We start from the raw sequence: 21439 nt of genomic DNA on the forward strand, positions 1-21439 counted from the left end.
GACAGTGGGGGAACGGACGGACGGGGGAGCCTGTCTCAAAGCCCCCACGCCGACGTCCTCCTCACCCTCTACAGCTGCGGCTGTCACGGCCGCCTCACAGCACCCGCACCTCACCGCCCTTCCCCGGCTCCTACCTGCAGCCTCCGCCGCTGCTTCAGGTATGGGGACAGCAGGGGGGGGGGAAGAAGAGATGCGGGGGGGGGGGGGAGAGATAACACATCCACTCAGTCACTCACCCACTCAGTCACCCACCCACTCACCCAGTCACTCACTCATCCAGTCAAAGTCACTCACCCACTCAGTCACTCACCCACCCAGTCACTCACTCACCCAGTCACTCACCCACCCAGTCACCCACCCAGTCAACCACCCACCCACCCAGTCACTCACCCACCGAGCTCTGAAGGGGAGGGGAGATTGGACATGTGAGGGGGGGTGGAGGGGGCCGGAGCTGTGAATGGGGGGGGGACCCAGCTGTTAACATGGCGGGGGGCACATTCATGTGCAACGGGGCCACGATTGCTGTTAATGGGGTAGAAAGGGGAAGGGGGGAGAGAGGGCAATGGAGAGAGACAGAGGGCAATGGAGAGAGACAGAGGGCAATGGAGAGAGACAGAGGGCAATGTAGAGAGACAGATGGCAATGGAAAGAGAGATGGCAATGGGGGGAGAGAGATGGCAATGGAGAGAGAGAGATGGCAATGGGGGGAGAGAGATGGCAATGGAGAGAGAGAGATGGCAATGGAGAGAGAGAGATGGCAATGGGGGGAGAGAGATGGCAATGGAGAGAGAGAGATGGCAATGGAGAGAGAGAGATGGCAATGGAGAGAGAGAGATGGCAATGGGGGGAGAGAGATGGCAATGGAGAGAGAGAGATGGCAATGGAGAGAGAGAGATGGCAATGGAGAGAGAGAGATGGCAATGGGGGGAGAGAGGGGTGAGCGTATACAGAGGGGTAGCGGGAAAATTCAATGCCGGGCAGCGCCGGGTATACCAGCTAGTGTTGTAATAAATGTATTGGGATTCAGAACAACTTTTCTTTATGCAAGAAGTTGAAGAGGAGTTTAGCGATCTGCACAGTCTCACAGACAGCGCTAATACAAGTGATGAGGATAGATTAATGAAACATTACCGACTCCTAGAAAAAGGGTTTAAAGTAGTACTATTTTTTTAAGACATGCGTAAAGAATAGTTTAAAGGAATAAAATGAATTGAAAGTGTACATTACCAATTACTGAAAAACAAAGGAGCACAACACCACTTTTCTGGTTAAACACCTTTAATAGTTAGTTAAAACAAAGAATGTACCGTAACCCTATGCACTCACAATTTAAATACAGCACGTAAGGTTAATTCTCCCTCTAGACTTAATATAGTAGTATAATAATACTTGTTCTTTTGTCACCTGCACACTGTCTAGTGGTAGAGCCAGGTAGCTTAACTCGTTCCCCTTTTATTCACACCAAGTCCTCCCTTTCTTCTGTAAAGTTTAATTGAGCAATAACAGCAACATGCAACGTGGCTATTGTGAAGTCACAGCTGCGCGCGCACGCCCTGCAGTCCGGCTGTATAATCGCAGCCTCTCGAGTCGGAAGTGGTATAGCAACTTTGCCCACATTTAAAGCAAGCTACATTTTAGTTTTTTTTGCTTTTTTACACAGATTTTTTTATTGAAATTTTTTTTTTGGGGCACAGAACAAAGAATGACAGGGGAAAAATCAAAACATCACGACATTAGAAGTCCGAATTTGTAGGCAAACGTAAACATACGAAGGGAGGGGGGGCTAGACGTGAGTACATCATTCTCCCATTTAATATCTCTCATCTGCCACAAATGGGCGGTGTCTTTAAGATGTGATGGCAATGACTGGGCCAAAGGTTGTATAAACTGGTCTATATATTGAGGTAAATGTGTCTGGAAATATCCAATCCCGGATACAGTTGATCTCGCTGGTGGTTTTCCTTTTGTTTTTTTGTGTGTATAAGGTAGGTGATAATACAGGGATAAGCCAGAATTTTCGTACCCTGTTCTTTGGCATTGATTAATAAAAACTTCAATCCCTAGATAAGATTGTTAGTGGTTTTTACCTGTGACACTTCATGTGTGTCACCTAAGGGTTTAAAAGCTTCCTCTAGCTCTGGGGGGCGCGACACCCAGGGGGGGCGCGAGATTATCAGCGGGTGGTGCAGGGTTTACAGAGGCTCCGCGCGTTTCCCGAAGGCACTTAAATGAAGTGCGGGGGGAGCTGCAGCGCCTCTGTAAACAATACTTACCTTGATTCAGCCGGCATCTGCAGACGCGTCGCCATGGCACAATAAAAATAATTTTTATTCATACGTCTTTTAAAAAAAAAAATATTATTTAATAAATTATTAACTCACACAATCTATACACACACACATATACAAACACACAGTGTTACCCAGTGACACACAGTACCTTCCCAGCCTGTCGCTCCCGGCAGCACGGACCGTACACACAAAAATTGTGCGTCACGTGCACGCGCGTTCGCACAGGCGCGCCCGCACCTACTATAGAACAAGCCTTGGGGAGCAGATAGCAAGCAGTCTGCTTAACTCAAAAATGGTAACATCACACTTGGTGCTAATAGCAGTTTGATGCTGATTTTGCATCAATAGTGTTACTGTAAATCCCTTTGTGTCCACTAAAACGCAGCATGCTAATGTCACGTCATGTGTGAGACTGCTAAGATATTGACTAAATAGGGTTAAATCCCTCTGTGTCCACTGGCGCTTACAATTGTGTAGAAATGGGGTGTATGTACAGTAATAAAATCAAACATACAAATGCATCAAAGTGAAGGTGGGCACTATTGTGAGTTGTGCTTCCGCCTCAATTTGAATTCCCATCTTCTTGAAGTACCAGCCCAATTAACTCCACTTTGGTGCAACACATTTAATGATGGAAGTTAAAACATGTAATCCCCTGCACTCACAATGTAAGTGCTTAAAATACAGTGCATAAGATTAATCCTCCCACTGGATGGACCTTGCAGGATGGAATTATACCTCCCCCAGTTCCTTGTAAAAACATGGACAATTTTGATGCATTGATGAAGCCAAAAAGTGGCGCGTACTTGAACATTGCATAATATTTACATGTGTGCGCCACAAACAACGTACAAACTCCACCTGTATCTACACCCCCATGTGTCATTTTTTTCTGTGTTAAGTTGATGTACAAACCGGCAAAACGTAAAAATTGGTTTTATACATTGGCACACGGAGACACACTAATGTTCAATTCCTGCGAGTGTTTCTTCTGCAACAAAATCACTTATAGCAACGCTTTATATAAAGTATTCTTGGTGTTCATTCTGTACCTGCTCTCCAACTGATCAGCCTACTGGAATATGAAGCTCGGAAGAGCAGTTTTCTAGAGCCTCTCATCAGGCATGATGACTAATTACTACCTCATAATTTAAGATAACACCACTTTTTAAAAAACATTTTATTTATTTATTTTTAAAACTGGTATAGTCAATGAACCTGTATCACTAATTGAAAAAATGATATACAAAATTGGTAAGGCGGGCATGTGGATATTTTCATACTTATGGTATACTCTGACCTCTTTAGCATTACTAGTGAGGTTTGTAGATGACCAATTTCACAAGGTTTAAAAGAAATATCAGAAACAGGCTCATTCCTATTTATTATCCTTTATTGTCATGTACTGTATGTGGGTGAGGTCATAAAAAATATTCCAACCACTGTTATTCCTTTCTGTGCTTCCAGCAAAGTCCCTCCTCACCATACATTTACCGTGCGTAATGGTGTGCAGTAATGCTGGAGCTAATACAAATGTCCATTAAATAGTCAAAAATAAAAAATTATTGTATTTATTTATAAAATATTTTACCAGGAAGTAATACATTGAGAGTTACGTCTCGTTTTCAAATATGTCCTGGGCATAGAGTTAAGACAAATAATACATGTTTACAAATACAGTTACATAAATGAGCAGGGTATACATTATATACAAGACATTGCGTGCACAGTTAAAGATAATATATATTATAGGCGTATGAAACAGTTACAGACCAGATTAAAATGTGTGACAGCCTTATATTTGAAAGAACTTAGACTGGTGGTGGATGTGAGAGTCTCTGGTAGCTAGGGATCTCAATTATTATGTTTACCAGTATTCCCCAATGTTTTAAAATATAACCATAAGGTCCACTGTGCCCGTGCCTTGTCCCATGAAGTTTAATATGTTAAATATTCCTTTCCCTGATTTTGATAGACAGTGGTTAGATCCTGAAAAAGATGAAGCTTGGTCATTTGAGTAATAACAATCCTAAGATCTATTAACCTGTTTGACTCCTCATTTGAACCTGATTTGTGCATTGTCCTTTGGAACACCAATAAACCTCTTTCTCTTTACAGCAGCTGGTGATCCATAATCATCCATCCATATATACTGTACTCAGGAGACAGGATTCTTGTTGGCTTGTGATAAAGAAAATATTTGTTTAAATGGCTCTCATCGTGCCAAATAGCTTCTATATTGTTTTCTTTGTCTATCATAATGGCTTGATGACAGTGGCAAGTCAATTTGTAGACCTCTTCTACTATGCCACCAAAATAACCACCAGCATAATAAAAGTCCCCCTCATCAGTAGGAATGCAGGCTTGAGACCGACTCCTGCGCTCATAAGTAAACTCTTGGCGTGATGCACCAAAAAAGCCAGGATGTAGAGCACCAAATACATCGCTTAAAATCTCCACGCCAACATGATCATTGAACCTCATGTCTACATCCACACAGACTAAATAGTCTACTTCGTTGATGAACAGTTCACGAGAGTAGTTATGAATCATCTCCATGCGCCTCATGGTGACATCCTGCCACCTTTTGCAGCCAGGGACGTCTAGAACAACCAAGCGTCTCCCCTCACTGAGGGTGATGTTGGGAATTTCACTGGCCCGATCAGTGAACACATAGTAGTTTACTTTGTGCCCGACCATGAAGAACTGTTCCGCAGTTTCAAGAAAAGTTTTGATAAAGACAGTGTACCTAAAATACAAACAAACAATAAGGCATATTTTACTTTCTCTTGGATAAAAAAATAGGGTTGTTAACAAAAGAAGATTTCTAAACAGCAACAGAATAGTGAGAGAAACAAATACCATAACTTTGGGGGAATACTCTTTAGAAAATCTGGTGAAATTATAAATGATCATCTAACCTAACGCTTAGGCCTCGTTCAGGGTGCCAGAGGCAGGAGTTGGAGGGCGGGCGTTCGCGTGTGTGAGCGGCAGTCTGCTGGGCGATGTGTGCACATCCTCCCCAGCAGACTTTTTCAAGAGTTGAGGAGGCGGGGAGGGGGCTACAGACAGCAGCTTAGGGATCGGTGTTGCTGTCTTGAAATCATTCTCAAGAATGATTTCATTGACTGCGGAGGTCCCAGTGACGCTGCTGCAGCTCCAAAAAAAGGACTTGGGTTGTTTATTGAAACTGTAGCCAGCGTCAACTCCGTACTTCGGAGACAGGGCAGCTGCTACCCTGACAACCACAATTCAATTTGAATACATTGTTTCCGACGGCAGCTCGCACGGCAGCACGCCCTCCCTCCGAAGCCAGCACCCTGAACGAGGCCTTATACAGTGGAGCTCTCTTCTTGCTGTGAAATATTTTCTAGTGGACACTGAAATATAATGCTGGATCCGTTACATGCAGCAGGTCCATTAAGATAAACAAGATTATTAAGTGTATTGCATTATAAGACAAATTGGCATTTGGCCCATAATTGTGATCTTCATTAGAACTACACATACAGTATGTTATTCCATGTGCTGGATGTATCCTGCACAGATGGGGTTTTATAGTATGATACAATTAGTGTAATGATTTAGCAGAAGTGTGTGGCAACTCATAACTCCTGTTATTGCTCTGTTTCATTGTGAACTTTGGCTGAGAGAAAGCTGCATATTGTACTGCTGAACTTTGGCTGAGAGAAAGCTGCATATTGTACTGCTGAACTTTGGATGAAGAAAAGCCATGTTTTTTTTGTTTCTGAAACTTCAGCTACATAAAAGCCTACGTTTATGTTTCCAAACGCAATTCTCCAGCCATTACCTCTACGGGCATCCCTTACAACACCCTTATTAAAGGTCACAGTTCTTGTAACTTACTTTTTAATAGCAAACACTGTAAGACCAATGCGGACACCTCTCTGGTGGAACTGGTCATTCAGTATATCAATGTTAAAGGTGCCATCCCAAACAATTGGAGCAAGCCAGGGAGTCATCATCAGCACGTCGGTTCTCCTATAATGAGGAATAGGATATAGTCACATCAGTAACATTGTCTCACTCTCTACCCTGTGCAAAATAGCAGAAGAACCAGCACTCGCATCACATGGATATTTTAGTGTGTTTGTTCAGGTGAATCGATGTTTCGGTCCAAACAATGGAACTTTTCTCATTTCGATTCACCTGAATAAAAACACTAAAAAGATCTACATGAGTGCTAGTTCTTCTGCACATCTGGACACTGCTGGCGTCTATGCACCCGTGACAGGATCCTATTAAAATGGTGAGTGCTCCTTTATTAGTTTATCACTCTATTCAGTGGCAGATTGGAGACCGATATCGGTCCGGGCGATATCTGTCTTACCTGCCCTCTTCCCATAATGTGGCGTCATTATGTTGCATTGTCATGGCGACACATTGCCATGTCACGTCGCCATGTGGCATCTGGTTGCCCTGCCAACGCGACGCTGCATGAAGAGATGCTGCTCCGGAGCAGGTAAGGCACTTACTGAGGCCCGCACTCTTCCCCCCGCAATCAGTTTAATTGTTGTGGAGAAGAACATAGGGCCTCTGTAATCAAGCCCCCTTACTCTTTTCCCTTAACACTCGCACACTCTTACTTGCTTGGGGTGAGGAGGTCTGGGCCCGGTCCTGTGCCTGTCTGGGGACTCCACAGCTCTCTCCTCCGGCCGTGCAGAAGTTGGACCCAACTTCCGGCACCGACAGGAGGAGGAAGAGAATTGCAGTGACTGCTGCATGGGGAGCTGAGGAGCTGCCGACCACTGCAGGAGAGCTGCAGCACCGTCCCACAGACACCACCGATACACTGGGGCAACCCTAATCGCCCAGTAGGGCAATCCTGCCCTGACTTTCCTTATATCACATCACTTAGACCAGGGGGGCGCAAACTTTTTTCCCTGCGCCCCCCTGACGGCTGTCCCCTCGCTCCCGCGCCCCCCCCAACCCCAACTTACCCGCGCTCCGGCGTAATGACGTCACGTTGCCATAGCAACGTGACGTCACATGACCTCGCAGCGTCATTTTGACGCCGCGTTGCCATGGCGCCGCAGGGAGGAAGCCGCCGGAGCCACGGTAAGTTAGGTTTACAGAGGCCCTGCAGCTCCCCCGGCACTTAATTTAAGTGCCTTCGGGAAGCGCGCGGGGCCTCTGTAAACCCCGCGCCCCCCGTCGGCAGTGTCGCGCCCCCCCTGGGGGTCGCGCCCCACAGTTTGCGCACCGCTGACTTAGACTTCTTATCTATGATATTTATCTCACAATTTCAATATCTAAAAATGCTTCCCTCAGCAACTCACTGTCATTTGCAATCTCCTTACGATTGTAAATGATATATTAAAGTGTGCACTGATTATACTGACACACGCAAAGATAACTCAACTTTAAAAAATAAAAAACTCACGGTGGTTTGAGGGTCTCAGGTTTGTTATACAACTTTCTGAAAACAGATTAAAGAAGAGGTTAGAATATTGTTTTGTCTTTTACCTCGATGGACAATTAGAACTTGAATAAATATAATAACTCTGGCATTATATTGATTTTTTTACTTCCCCACATACAATAACAGCAAATATACTTTACAGTATGTGGAGAGATAATTAGAACGAAGGATAATAGTGTGCTAATGGGGGATTCAAAGGCACCCAGTCATGAGGTTGGAGAGCTGAAATTATTAACGGTTACTCCAACTATTGACTTCTAATTGTCAGGACACATGTACAGTATAGGGACAGTTTCCTTCTAGCAGCTCATCAGAACTCAGCTGTGATTACACACATGACCGCGCTGACCTATAAGAAGGCACCTTTTTCTACTACCTGTCTTTAAAATGAATGTACTACTGTGGATGCAGGTTGTGTTGCTCCCCAGCTACTGATTCCTCCTGACTCAGTTTCTTGCTATATCTAAAACCTGGTTGCTATTCCTTCTTGGTCTGACTACTTTCCGCCTGTCGCCAGCTCTGACCACCGCTTCATCTGACTACAAACCGCCTGCCGCCAGCCCTGACCCCTGCTTCGTCTGCACACTCCTCTGCCTACCTGGATCCATGGGTGCCATTCCAGCTCTCACCCCGATCCTAGGCTCTTTATCTGATTTAATCTGACTCTCCCCGTGGATATCCCTGTAGTTTGAGAAGCCAAATTTAAAAAAAATGATCTACCTGGAGAGCTATGTCAGAGATACAAGAATTGCGCAATGCACTGCAGTACCTACTGGATTTAGTCCCCAACCTGGCGGGTCAAGTCTTTTGCTTTTTTACACAGATTTTTTTATTGAAATTTTCTTTTTGGGGCACAGAACAAAGAATGACAGGGGAAAAATCAAAACATCACAACATTACAAGTCCGAGTTTGTAGGCAAACGTAAACATACGAAGGGAGGGGGGGCTAGACGTGAGTACATCATTCTCCCATTTAATATCTCTCATCTGCCACAAATGGGCGGTGTCTTTAAGATGTGATGGCAATGACTGGGCCAAAGGTTGTATAAACTGGTCTATATATTGAGGTAAATGTGTCTGGAAATATCCAATCCCGGATACAGTTGATCTCGCTGGTGGTTTTCCTTTTGTTTTTTGTGTGTATAAGGTAGGTGATAATACAGGGATAAGCCAGAATTTTCGTACCCTGTTCTTTGGCATTGATTAATAAAAACTTCAATCCCTAGATAAGATTGTTAGTGGTTTTTACCTGTGACACTTCATGTGTGTCACCTAAGAGTTTAAAAGCTTCCTCTAGCTCTGGGGGGCGTGACACCCAGGGGGGGCGCGAGATTATCAGCGGGTGGTGCGGGGTTCCGTGCGTTTCCGAAGGCACTTAAATTAAGTGCTGGAGGAGCTGCAGGGCCTCTGTAAACAATACTCACTTTGATTCAGCCGGCATCTGCAGACGCGTCGCCATGGCACAATAAACATAATTTTTATTCATACGTCTTTTAAAAAAAATAAAATTATTTAATAAATTATTAACTCACACAATCTATACACACACATATACACACACACAGTGTTACCCAGTGACACACAGTACCTTCCCAGCCTGTCGCTCCCGGCAGCACGGACCGTACACACAAAAATTGTGCGTCACGTGCACGCGCGTTCGCACAGGCGCGCCCGCACCTACTATAGAACAAGCCTTGGGGAGCAGATAGCAAGCAGTCTGCTTAACTCAAAAATGGTAACATCACACTTGGTGCTAATAGCAGTTTGATGCTGATTTTGCATGAATAGTGTTAAATCCCTTTGTGTCCACTAAAACGCAGCATGCTAATGCAGTCATGTGTGAGACTGCTAAGATATTGACTAAATAGGGTTAAATCCCTCTGTGTCCACTGGAGCTTACAATTGTGTAGAAATTGGGTGTATGTACAGTAATAAAATCAAACATAGAAATGCATCAAAGTGTAGGTGGGCACTATTGTGAGTTGTGCTTCCGCCTCAATTTGAATTCCCATCTTCTTGAAGTACCAGCCCAATTAACTCCACTTTGGTGCAACACATTTAATGATGGAAGTTAAAACATGTAATCCCCTGCACTCACACTGCAAGTGCTTAATATACAGTGCATAAGATTAATCCTCCCGCAGGATGGACCTTGCAGGATGGAATTAGACCCCCCCCCCCAGTTCCTTGTAAAAACATGGACAATTTTGATGCATTGATGAAGCCAAAAAGTGGCGCGTACTTGAACATTGCATAATATTTACACGTGTGCGCCACAAACAACGTACAAACGCCACCTGTATCTAAACCCCCATGTGTCATTTTTTTCTGTGTTAAGTTGATATACTGTACAAACCGGCAAAACGTAAAAATTGGTTTTATACATTGGCACACGGAGACACACTAATGTTCGATTCCTGCGTGTGTTTCTTCTGCACCAAAATCACTTATAGCAACGCTTTATATAAAGTATTCTTGGTGTTCATTCTGTACCTGCTCTCCAACTGATCAGCCTACGGGAATATGAAGCTCGGAAGAGCATTTTTCTAGAGCCTCTCATCAGACATGATGACTAATTACTACCTCATAATTTAAGATAGCACCACTTTTTAAAAAACATTTTATTTATTTATTTTTAAAACTGGTATAGTCAATGAACCTGTATCACTAATTGAAAAAATAATATACAAAATTGGTAAGGCGGGCATGTGGATATTTTCATACTTATGGTATACTCTGACCTCTTTAGCATTACTAGTGAGGTTTGTAGATGACCAATTTCACAAGGTTTAAAAGAAATATCAGAAACAGACTCATTCCTATTTATTATCCTTTATTGTCATGTACTGTATGTGGGTGAGGTCATAAAAAATATTCCAACCACTGTTATTCCTTTCTGTGCTTCCAGCAAAGTCCCGCCTCACCATACATTTACCGTACGTAATGGTGTGCAGTAATGCTGGAGCTAATACAAATGTCCATTAAATAGTCAAAAATAAAAAATTATTGTATTTATTTGTAAAATATTTTACCAGAAAGTAATACATTGAGAGTTACCTCTCGTTTTCAAGTATGTCCTGGGCATAGAGTTAAGACAAATAATACATGTTTACAAGTACAGTTACATAATGAGCAGGGTATACATTATATACAAGACATTGCGTGCACAGTTAAAGATAATATATATTATGGGCATATGAAACAGTTACAGACCAGATTAAAATGTGAGACAGCCTTAGATTTGAAAGAACTTAGACTGGTGGTGGATGTGAGAGTCTCTGGTAGCTAGGGATCTCAATTATTATGTTTACCAGTATTCCCCAATGTTTTAAAATATAACCATAAGGTCCACTGTGCCCGTGCCTTGTCCCATGATGTTTAATATGTTAAATATTCCTTTCCCTGATTTTGATAGACAGTGGTTAGATCCTGAAAAAGATGAAGCTTGGTCATTTGAGTAATAACAATCCTAAGATCTATTAACCTGTTTGACTCCTCATTTGAACCTGATTTGTGCATTGTCCTTTGGAACACCAATAAACCTCTTTCTCTTTACAGCAGCTGGTGATCCATAATCATCCATCCATATATACTCAGGAGACAGGATTCTTGTTGGCTTGTGATAAAGAAAATATTTGTTTAAATGGCTCTCATCGTGCCAAATAGCTTCTATATTGTTTTCTTTGTCTATCATAATGGCTTGATGACAGTGGCAAGTCAATTTGTAGACCTCTTCTACTATGCCACCAAAATAACCACCAGCATAATAAAAGTCCCCCTCATCAGTAGGAATGCAGGCTTGAGACCGACTCCTGCGCTCATAAGTAAACTCTTGGCGTGATGCACCAAAAAAGCCAGGATGTAGAGCACCAAATACATCGCTTAAAATCTCCACGCCAACATGATCATTGAACCTCATGTCTACATCCACACAGACTAAATAGTCTACTTCGTTGATGAACAGTTCACGAGAGTAGTTATGAATCATCTCCATGCGCCTCATGGTGACATCCTGCCACCTTTTGCAGCCAGGGACGTCTAGAACAACCAAGCGTCTCCCCTCACTGAGGGTGATGTTGGGAATTTCACTGGCCCGATCAGTGAACACATAGTAGTTTACTTTGTGCCCGACCATGAAGAACTTTTCCGCAGTTTCAAGAAAAGTTTTGATAAAGACAGTGTACCTAAAATACAAACAAACAATAAGGCATATTTTACTTTCTCTTGGATAAAAAAATAGGGTTGTTAACAAAAGAAGATTTCTAAACAGCAACAGAATAGTGAGAGAAACAAATACCATAACTTTGGGGGAATACTCTTTAGAAAATCTGGTGAAATTATAAATGATCATCTAACCTAACGCTTAGGCCTCGTTCAGGGTGCCGGAGGCAGGAGTTGGAGGGCGGGCGTTGGCGTGTGCGAGCGGCAGTCTGCTGGGCGATGTGTGCACATCCTCCCCAGCAGACTTTTTCAAGAGTTGAGGAGGCGGGGCTACAGACAGCAGCTTAGGGATCGGTGTTGCTGTCTTGAAATCATTCTCAAGAATGATTTCATTGACTGCGGAGGCCCCAGTGACGCTGCTGCAGCTCCAAAAAAAGGACTTGGGTTGTTTATTGAAACTGTAGCCAGCGTCAACTCCGTACTTCGGAGACAGGGCAGCTGCTACCCTGACAACCACAATTCAATTTGAATACATTGTTTCCGACGGCAGCTCGCACGTAAGCACGCCCTCCCTCCGAAGCCGGCACCCTGAACGAGGACTTATACAGTGGAGCTCTCTTCTTGCTGTGAAATATTTTCTAGTGGACACTGAAATATAATGCTGCATCCGTTACATGCAGCAGGTCCATTAAGATAAACAAGATTATTAAGTGTATTGCATTATAAGACAAATTGGCATTTGGCCTATAATTGTGATCTTCATTAGAACCACACATACAGTATGTTATTCCATGTGCTGGATGTATCCTGCACAGATGGGGTTTTATAGTATGATACAATTAGTGTAATGATTTAGCAGAAGTGTGTGGCAACTCATAACTCCTGTTATTGCTCTGTTTCATTGTGAACTTTGGCTGAGAGAAAGCTGCATATTGTACTGCTGAACTTTGGCTGAGAGAAAGCTGCATATTGTACTGCTGAACTTTGGCTGAGAGAAAGCTGCATATTGTACTGCTGAACTTTGGATGAAGAAAAGCCATGTTTTTTTTGTTTCTGAAACTTCAGCTACATAAAAGCCTACGTTTATGTTTCCAAACGCAAGTCTCCAGCCATTACCTCTACGGGCATCCCTTACAACACCCTTATTAAAGGTCACAGTTCTTGTAACTTACTTTTTAATAGCAAACACTGTAAGACCAATGCGGACACCTCTCTGGTGGAACTGGTCATTCAGTATATCAATGTTAAAGGTGCCATCCCAAACAATTGGAGCAAGCCAGGGAGTCATCATCAGCACGTCGGTTCTCCTATAATGAGGAATAGGATATAGTCACATCAGTAACATTGTCTCACTCTCTACCCTGTGCAAAATAGCAGAAGAACCAGCACTAGCATCACATGGATATTTTAGTGTGTTTGTTCAGGTGAATCGATGTTTCGGTCCAAACAATGAAACTTTTCTCATTTCGATTCACCTGAATAAAAACACTAAAAAGATCTACATGAGTGCTAGTTCTTCTGCACATCTGGACACTGCTGGCGTCTATGCACCCGTGGCAGGATCCTATTAAAATGGTGAGTGCTCCTTTATTAGTTTATCACTCTATTCAGTGGCAGATTGGAGACCGATATCGGCCCGGGCGATATCTGTCTTACCTGCCCTCTTCCCATAATGTGGCGTCATTATGTTGCATTGTCATGGCGACACATTGCCATGTCACGTCACCATGTGGCATCTGGTTGCCCTGCCAACGCGACGCTGCATGAAGAGATGCTGCTCCGGAGCAGGTAAGGCACTTACTGAGGCCCGCACTCTTCCCCCCGCAATCAGTTTAATTGTTGTGGAGAAGAACATAGGGCCTCTGTAATCAAGCCCCCTTACTCTTTTCCCTTAACACTCACACACTCTTACTTGCTTGGGGTGAGGAGGTCTGGGCCCGGTCCTGTGCCTGTCTGGGGACTCCACAGCTCTCTCCTCCGGCCGTGCAGAAGTTGGACCCAACTTCCGGCACCGACAGGAGGAGGAAGAGAATTGCAGTGACTGCTGCATGAGGAGCTGCCGACCACTGCAGGAGAGCTGCAGCACCGTCCCACAGACACCACCGATACACTGGGGCAACGCTAATCGCCCAGTAGGGCAATCCTGCCCTGACTTTCCTTATATCACATCACTTAGACTTCTTATCTATGATATTTATCTCACAATTTCAATATCTAAAAATGCTTCCCTCAGCAACTCACTGTCATTTGCAATCTCCTTAAGATTGTAAATGATATATTAAACTGTGCACTGATTATACTGACACACGCAAAGATAACTCAACTTTAAAAAAAAAAAAACTCACGGTGGTTTGAGGGTCTCAGGTTTGTTATACAACTTTCTGAAAACAGATTAAAGAAGAGGTTAGAATATTGTTTTGTCTTTTACCTCGATGGACAATTACAACTTGAATAAATATAATAACTCTGGCATTATATTGATTTTTTTTACTTCCCCACATACAATAACAGCAAATATACTTTATGTGGAGAGATAATTAGAACGAAGGAGAATAGTGTGCTAATGGGGGATTCAAAGGCACCCAGTCATGAGGTTGGAGAGCTGCAATTATTAATGGTTACTCCAACTATTGACTTCTAATTGTCAGGACACATGTACAGTATAGGGACAGTTTCCTTCTAGCAGCTCATCAGAACTCAGCTGTGATTACACACATGACCGCGCTGACCTATAAGAAGGCACCTTTTTCTACTACCTGTCTTTACAATGAATGTACTACTGTGGATGCAGGTTGTGTTGCTCTCCAGCTACTGAATCCTCCTGACTCAGTTTCTTGCTATATCTAAAACCTGGTTGCTATTCCTTCTTGGTCTGACTACTTTCCGCCTGTCGCCAGCTCTGACCACCGCTTCATCTGACTACAAACTTCCTGCCGCCAGCCCTGACCCCTGCTTCGTCTGCACAACCCTCTGCCTACCTGGATCCATGGGTGCCATTCCAGCTCTCACCCGATTCTAGGCTCTTTATCTGACTTAATCTGACTCTCCCCGTGGATATCCCTGTAGTTTGAGAAGCCAAATTTAAAAAAAAAATGATCTACCTGGAGAGCTATGTCAGAGATACAAGTATTGCGCAATGCACTGCAGTACCTACTGGATTTAGTCCCCAACCTGCCGGGTCAAGTCTCCTTCCTGCAGGGTGAAGTCACCATGTTCCAGGCGGAGAAAGCTGTGCTACAGGATACCGTGATCATCTTAAAAAGACAGATGGCTCACGTGGCGAATAATTACCTTGCTGTTCCAGCCCTGACTTTACCTATGCCTGAACGCGTTGATGGAAACCCGGACAAATGTCAGGTTTTCTTTAACCAATGTGAAATACATTTTCATTTTCGTCAGACCTTGTTTTTAGATGATAAAGCTAAAATTGGATTCGTCCTCAGTAATCTGTCGGGATGCCCTTATGTTGGCTACACCACTGCTCTCTCGGAACAACACCCTGGCTGGTGACTTATACTGGCTTTAAAGCTGAATTTAAGAAAGTTTTTGACCGCAGTGTTTCTAGCCAGACAGCAGAATATGCTTTTCTTGAACTTCGACAAGGCTCAAGTGATTTACCATCGTACATATTCAAGACTTTGATGGCGGAGACTGATTAGACTGACATAAGCTACCTTTTTTTGATGCAGATTAAGAAATGAACTCGAAGACAAACACTTGTGTTGCCCAGCCACAGAGTTGTTCCGCAATGATAGACCTAGTGTGTCAGATCAATCTCCAACTTGGAGAACACAGGACCGAAAGGCGTCACCCTGCAATTCTACGCTCAGCTATACACTCTGAAATTTCTACCTAAGATTCCTTAGCTAGCCACTCTCCGTCTGAACTTTGTCAAAACCCTGAGTGGGTGAAATGCGTTAGAGCTGCGGGGGGTGTTATCCCTTCTCTTTTTAAAAAAATCCATGTTGAAATAAAGCCTTTTTTGTAGCATAGTCCAGCCTTTGCCATTTTTGTGCGCGGCCGTGCCCGCTGTCTCACTCTCCCCTCCGGCGGGGGTGATTTCTCCTGCACTTCCATACAGCCTGGAGCACGCAAGACCAGACGAATCCAAGACATCTGTGAGTAATTTATTTCCATTTGTAATGTAGGAGCTTCCCCAGGTGAACTGGTGATTTTAGAACCTCCCCCAGACAACCCTTCTCAGTCGTCGCCAGACCACTTCCCAACTAGGGGTTAATCTACAAAAAGCTCCACTACTTATTCTGTCATCCGGATGCAGCAACTAATTATCAATGTGGAACTATATGCCCTGTAGCACTAGTTAATTGAGGGGATCGTGTGCCTCAATGTTCCTTCTACAAGATTCTTCTCCAGATGTAGTTATTCTTAGTCAAACCTCCCAGGATAAAATTGCCAGATATTCACTTTTGTCTGTATCTATGATGCTTCATCAACCTGATCAAACTCCTTGTCCTGTTGATGCTTTAAATCGATTCAGATGCATCGGGAAATTGAATCGATGAACTTTATGTACAGGAACACACAATTCTGTTATTAAAGAAGAACCGAGTGTAGGCGGGGAGTCGATCGATGTATCCTCATTTAGATCTGGACCCATTTCTATGCAAACAATTCTACTCGTCCTGGCCTCTCATGATCTTCAGGAATACATTTCTTGAAACGTAATCTCGACCCCTAATTTTTCTGTTATTCTCAGTTTACTGTTGCTTGCTTTGCATAATCCTATTATTGACTGGACTACGAAAACCATCACATTTTCTTCTACCTATTGTGTACAGAATTGCTTTCTCTGCAGATCTATTCCAACATCCCCTGCCCCGGTATTGAACATTTTTTGTCCAGTTCAAGATAAAGTGTTAGTCACTTTGCTTCTTGCTAAGTATTCTGATTTTTGGGGTGTAATTGACCAAAAGGATGCCGAGGTTCCACTGCAGCATCGATAATATGACTGTCCTATTGGCCTGATACTTGACGCTTCTATTCCCTTTGGTTGTGTCTTTGGCTGTACGGTCCAGAAACCGATGTATTACGACAATACATAAAGGAAAACCTGAAAGGGGGTTTATTACTCTGTCTTAAGTCTTCCACCGGAGCTCCACTATTTTTTGTCCCTAAATAAGAGGGAACTTTGAGACCATGTATAGACTATCGTGCTCTGAATGAGGTCAAGAATAGATACCCACTACAGTTAGTTCCAGAATTGCTAGAACAATTAAAGAACGCCTCGTTCTTCACTGTATTAGACTTTATGTTCCCACCAAAGCATTATGTCTACAAGTTCTTCAATGGTACCACGATCTACTGGCTGCCAGGCACAAGGCGGTCACAAAGACCACAGAGTTGCTCCCAAGATGTTTCTGGTGGCCCTGACTTCCCCACGATACTGCTCAATTCATTAGTTCCTGTTAAACTTGTGCACGTATGAAACAGACGTGACAAAGGCCGTGACAAACCAGTACTACAACCAATTGACTGTTCTAGTCAATTTTGGATCTGTATCTCAATGGACTTCATCGTAAAATTACTCCCCTCTGTGGGTACCACAGTAATTCTCACAATCATCGATTCCTTTTTTAAACTTGCTCACTTCGTACCCCTTCCTCGGTTTCCCACAGCTCAAGGACTGTCATGATTTCTTCAACGAATTATATACTATACATGGCCTTCCTAGTAAGATCATTTCAGACAATGGCTCCCAATTAATTTCCTGTTTCTGGTCTGAAATGTGTTGATTACTGCATATTCAAAAGGCACTAACGTCGAGCAATCACACACAGTCTAATGGACAAACTGAATGTCTGAACCAAACCTTGGAAAAGTATCTTAGGTGTTTTACTAACACCAACCAGTCAGACTGGACTACCTTTCGAGCAACTACAGAGTTCTCTTATAACAATTCCCTGCATGCACCTAAAAATCACAGCCCTTTCTTTGCCACACTCGCATATCACCCGAAGATGATACCCTCTGAACAGGAATTGTCTCCAGTACCAGCCCTCTCCTCCTCGGTATCTTCACTTCAAAAGGTCCATAAGAGTTTAGCAAGTCAATTGCACCGAGCAAAGATCAGATCCAATAAATTTGCGGATCGCCATCTAACGCCCGCTCCTGTGTATCAATTGGGTGGGCGAGTATGGATATCCAGTTGGGACTTACCTCTTAAAAACAAAAACAAGTTTTCTCCTAAGTCTGTAGGGCCATTTTCAACAATCAAAAGTTTAACCATGTGGCCTCTTGTCTCCAGTTACCTGCTTCCTGGAAGATACACCTGGTATTTCATGTACCGCTGTTGAAACCCACTACTTCCAACACTTTACCTAACAGAGTCCGTAGATCCCCGGCCCTCATGAAAACATCCACAGTTTGAGATCCAGGTGATCTGTGATGCTTACAAGGTTTGCAGACTTCTATTTTATATTACAGATTGGAAGGTCTATGGACCGAAGGAGCGCTTGTGGCTACAGGGCCACTCAAGTTCATGCTCCGTGCTTGCTCAGACAATTTCATACCTGTTATCTCTTGAAGCCTACTATCGACTTGCCACGTAGAGGGCGGGTGGTACGGTCAGAACCCATGTATATGGACTGTTTCCTTCTAGCAGCTCATCAGCACTCAGCTGTAACTACACACATGACCACCCTGACCTATAAGAAGGCACCTTTCCCTACTACCTGTGCTGTACAACAAATTTACTCCCATGGATGCAGGTTATGTCGCTCCCCTGCTACTGATTCCTCCTGACTCAGATTCCTGCTATATCTTAAACCTGGTTATGATCCCGGCGTTGTCTGAGTAGTCTCTGCCTGCCGCCAGCCCTGGCCCCTGCTTTGTCTGCATACTCCTCTGCCTATCCGGATCCCTGGGTGACATTCCAGCTCCCACCCCGATTCCAAGTACTTTATCTGACTAAATCGGACTCCCCCCCATGGATATCCCAGTACTCCTGATACTAATGGGGATTTCTTACTTCAACTTCCTGCATATTCACAGTACTAAAAAATGAAAGAAATCAAATGACTCATTCAGAATTTAATTTTTTTCTACATTTAAAAAATATAATATATAAAAATAAAACCCTTACATACCGGTAGAATATTTTCTCCAGTGTCAATATTTACAATTTTACATGACCTCCATTTATATGGGAGATAAGCAATCAAGGAAGTGTGATAAGATGCTCAGGAGTACCGCTTATCAGCAGTAGCACGGATAATAATTCCACTCATTCATTCTTTAGGAAAAGACTTTACCTCTGAAGCTTCACTTCTTTGCATTGGTCCAAGTATTCGGTATTGTTGGTGCTGTGGATGAGAAGAGACAGTAAACGGTACAGTGCATCTCACTACTCTCCCCAGTGGGATCAACAGGGCAGCTTTAGGGTTCACTCATGTCATGGCATAGAATTAGTACACAATTAGTACACAACAGTACACATTGTTGTGTTCTTTAGACACAAGGGTTGCTACTTGGCTCCTGGATACTCAGATTTCCATCCAGGTCAAGCTTTTAAATCGTGATAGAGATGTAGCCAACGTTATTCCACTCACAGGCTCTCTCCCGTAATAGTGCTAGAGCCCCGCCCCCTTCACACACTTGCCTGTTTCAAAACAATGGCTGGCTGTTACAATAACGTTGGCTACATTTCTAGTTGACCTAAGCCTATGTTGATTTACACTGTCCATGTCGCCTTCTTTAATTATAAGTGGCATCAAACCAGTCAGGCTGTTATATATATTATATTAATAATTCTTAACTGTAGTCCTGGGCCCCGGGAAATCTGTCTGGGGCCCTATTTGCAGTACACCTGAAAGTTAAAGCTAGAACTACTCACCTCAATGCTTTGCACGAAAACATGGCCCTGGAATGACATTCACTGTTTCTCAAGGCATGCCTAGAATGAGATGATATCCATGAGAAATGAGAGGTGCACTATTGTCCAGCACTGATAAAGGCCTCTCTGCAGTGGTTGAAGTGGTTTAATAAAAGTGGTAGTACAGTGAATAGATATACATTTATTAAACATTGGGACGAAGGTCTTTGGACTGTATTTTAAAACAATGCAAGCAATATTTAGTCTGTGCAAATAGTATGGGGGAAAGTCTCTCTGAAATAAAACTACTGTACCTTACAAAATAGTAAAACTACATTTGTAAATAAAAAAGAGTAATGGTACTTAAAATAAAAAAACATGGTGTTACTTCTTTCCTTGGGGGAAACTCACAATTCAGCCACTGTTTGGCTAGACGTAAACATTGGTCGTTCTTCATTTTAATTATACCCACTTTGCTGCAACTATTCATAGAGAGCCAGGACATCTTAATTATTTTAAAAAATAGCTAAAAAAATAGCTAATCCAAGCAGCATTCCCCCACTTTTTTATTTTTGTTTAGTTGCCGGGGTTTTCTTCCCCTTTAGGGAAATCAAAATGGCCGCCAAATCTTGCTTGTGCTGCAAGCCAGTAGAAAGCCATAATGTCATGAGAAGGATTGAATGGCAGCTTCGTATTGGATGGCTACAGCGACCATCTTTAAATGTCCCGGAAGAACACTGACAATAAAACCTGTGTGTACTGCACCGACACACTTTATTCGAGCAAATACCCAGTATGTACCTGGCAGATACCTGGAATGCGCCGCTCCTCACCTCTGACAAGCCCCGTTGCGTTTGCCTTCCCAGCCTGGGTTCATGCCTGGCTGACGGGCGGCTGATCTGTTAAATAATAATGATTAGGATTTAATAGGCTGCAATGCTTCGCGTGTCTACCAGATGGCATAAATTCATGAATTGTAATGCAGTATATATATATATACTGTGCAGTATTGCAGCCAGCGGGAATAAAATGCTTCAATCCCTGCTTGGAAAATACCTCAATGCACTCGGGCAGAAAACAGTCACAAACCTCAATACACCCGGGTATACCCGAATTCGTGGGACTAGCCGAGCTCGAATAAAGTGTGTCGCCAGTGTATCTTAGGGAACCAGGGAGGGATAATGGGGAGCCACAGCAAAAAAATGATGCGGTTCAGCTCAGGATGCCCAGTGGTAATGGCAGCAGCTTTTAATGTGGGAATGGGAAATCCCAGCTTTCATTCTAGTGCCTATATCTTGGCACCTTGCATATGCCGATTTATTGCCCTGGGCGCCAATGATCAAAATAGGATTTTAAGACCTGCTCTGCAGTCTCACTCATTGCATAATTAATTTCATTGGAGTTTAATAACCCTGCTAATAAGACACTTGGTGGAAAGTTTAAGAGATTACAATTGTATGCAGCCATCGTCAGTAGGAAAAGTGAGGAGTGACAGGAGTAACATTCGATAATCTTGCTGTTACTTTCAGTATACAGTAATTTATTTGAGAACTATTAGCATTCTCAAGCTTACTGATAAAGGGCATTTTATGTCATATCTGATATTAATAGGGTTAATATCAGGCCCTTACATATAACATTGAAACTGGTACTTTTGGAATATTTGTGATATCATGATAGGACAGGAGCTCATTAAGTAGAAATATTAATAAG

The 21439-nt window shown here is 43.2% G+C and overlaps 2 protein-coding genes across 2 annotated transcripts in view; both read right to left on the reverse strand.

Annotated features, from left to right (window-relative positions):
* Positions 1–3846: 3846 nt before the first annotated feature.
* LOC142486311 (histo-blood group ABO system transferase-like) lies at positions 3847–7847 on the reverse strand. Its single transcript, XM_075584936.1, has 3 exons — positions 7696–7847; positions 6159–6293; positions 3847–5040 (listed from the first exon to the last, which is right to left on the reverse strand). Exons 2-3 carry the CDS (start codon positions 6275–6277, stop codon positions 4404–4406), a joined length of 756 nt encoding a protein of 251 aa, XP_075441051.1. The 5' UTR covers positions 6278–6293; positions 7696–7847; the 3' UTR covers positions 3847–4403.
* A 2379-nt stretch (positions 7848–10226) lies between these two features.
* The window catches only part of LOC142486310 (histo-blood group ABO system transferase-like), an 88050-nt gene continuing 76837 nt past the window's right edge, over positions 10227–21439 (reverse strand). Inside the window, exons 3-7 of the mRNA XM_075584934.1 lie at positions 19748–19807; positions 19167–19217; positions 14241–14276; positions 13068–13202; positions 10227–11918 (exon numbers count right to left, since the gene is read on the reverse strand). Of these exons, the coding sequence (XP_075441049.1) occupies positions 11231–11918; positions 13068–13202; positions 14241–14276; positions 19167–19217; positions 19748–19807 (970 nt within the window). The 3' untranslated portion in view covers positions 10227–11230. The remainder of the gene's footprint in view (positions 11919–13067; positions 13203–14240; positions 14277–19166; positions 19218–19747; positions 19808–21439) is intronic.

Source organism: Ascaphus truei, unplaced genomic scaffold (assembly GCF_040206685.1).
Source record: "Ascaphus truei isolate aAscTru1 unplaced genomic scaffold, aAscTru1.hap1 HAP1_SCAFFOLD_812, whole genome shotgun sequence".
Taxonomy (NCBI): domain Eukaryota; kingdom Metazoa; phylum Chordata; class Amphibia; order Anura; family Ascaphidae; genus Ascaphus; species Ascaphus truei.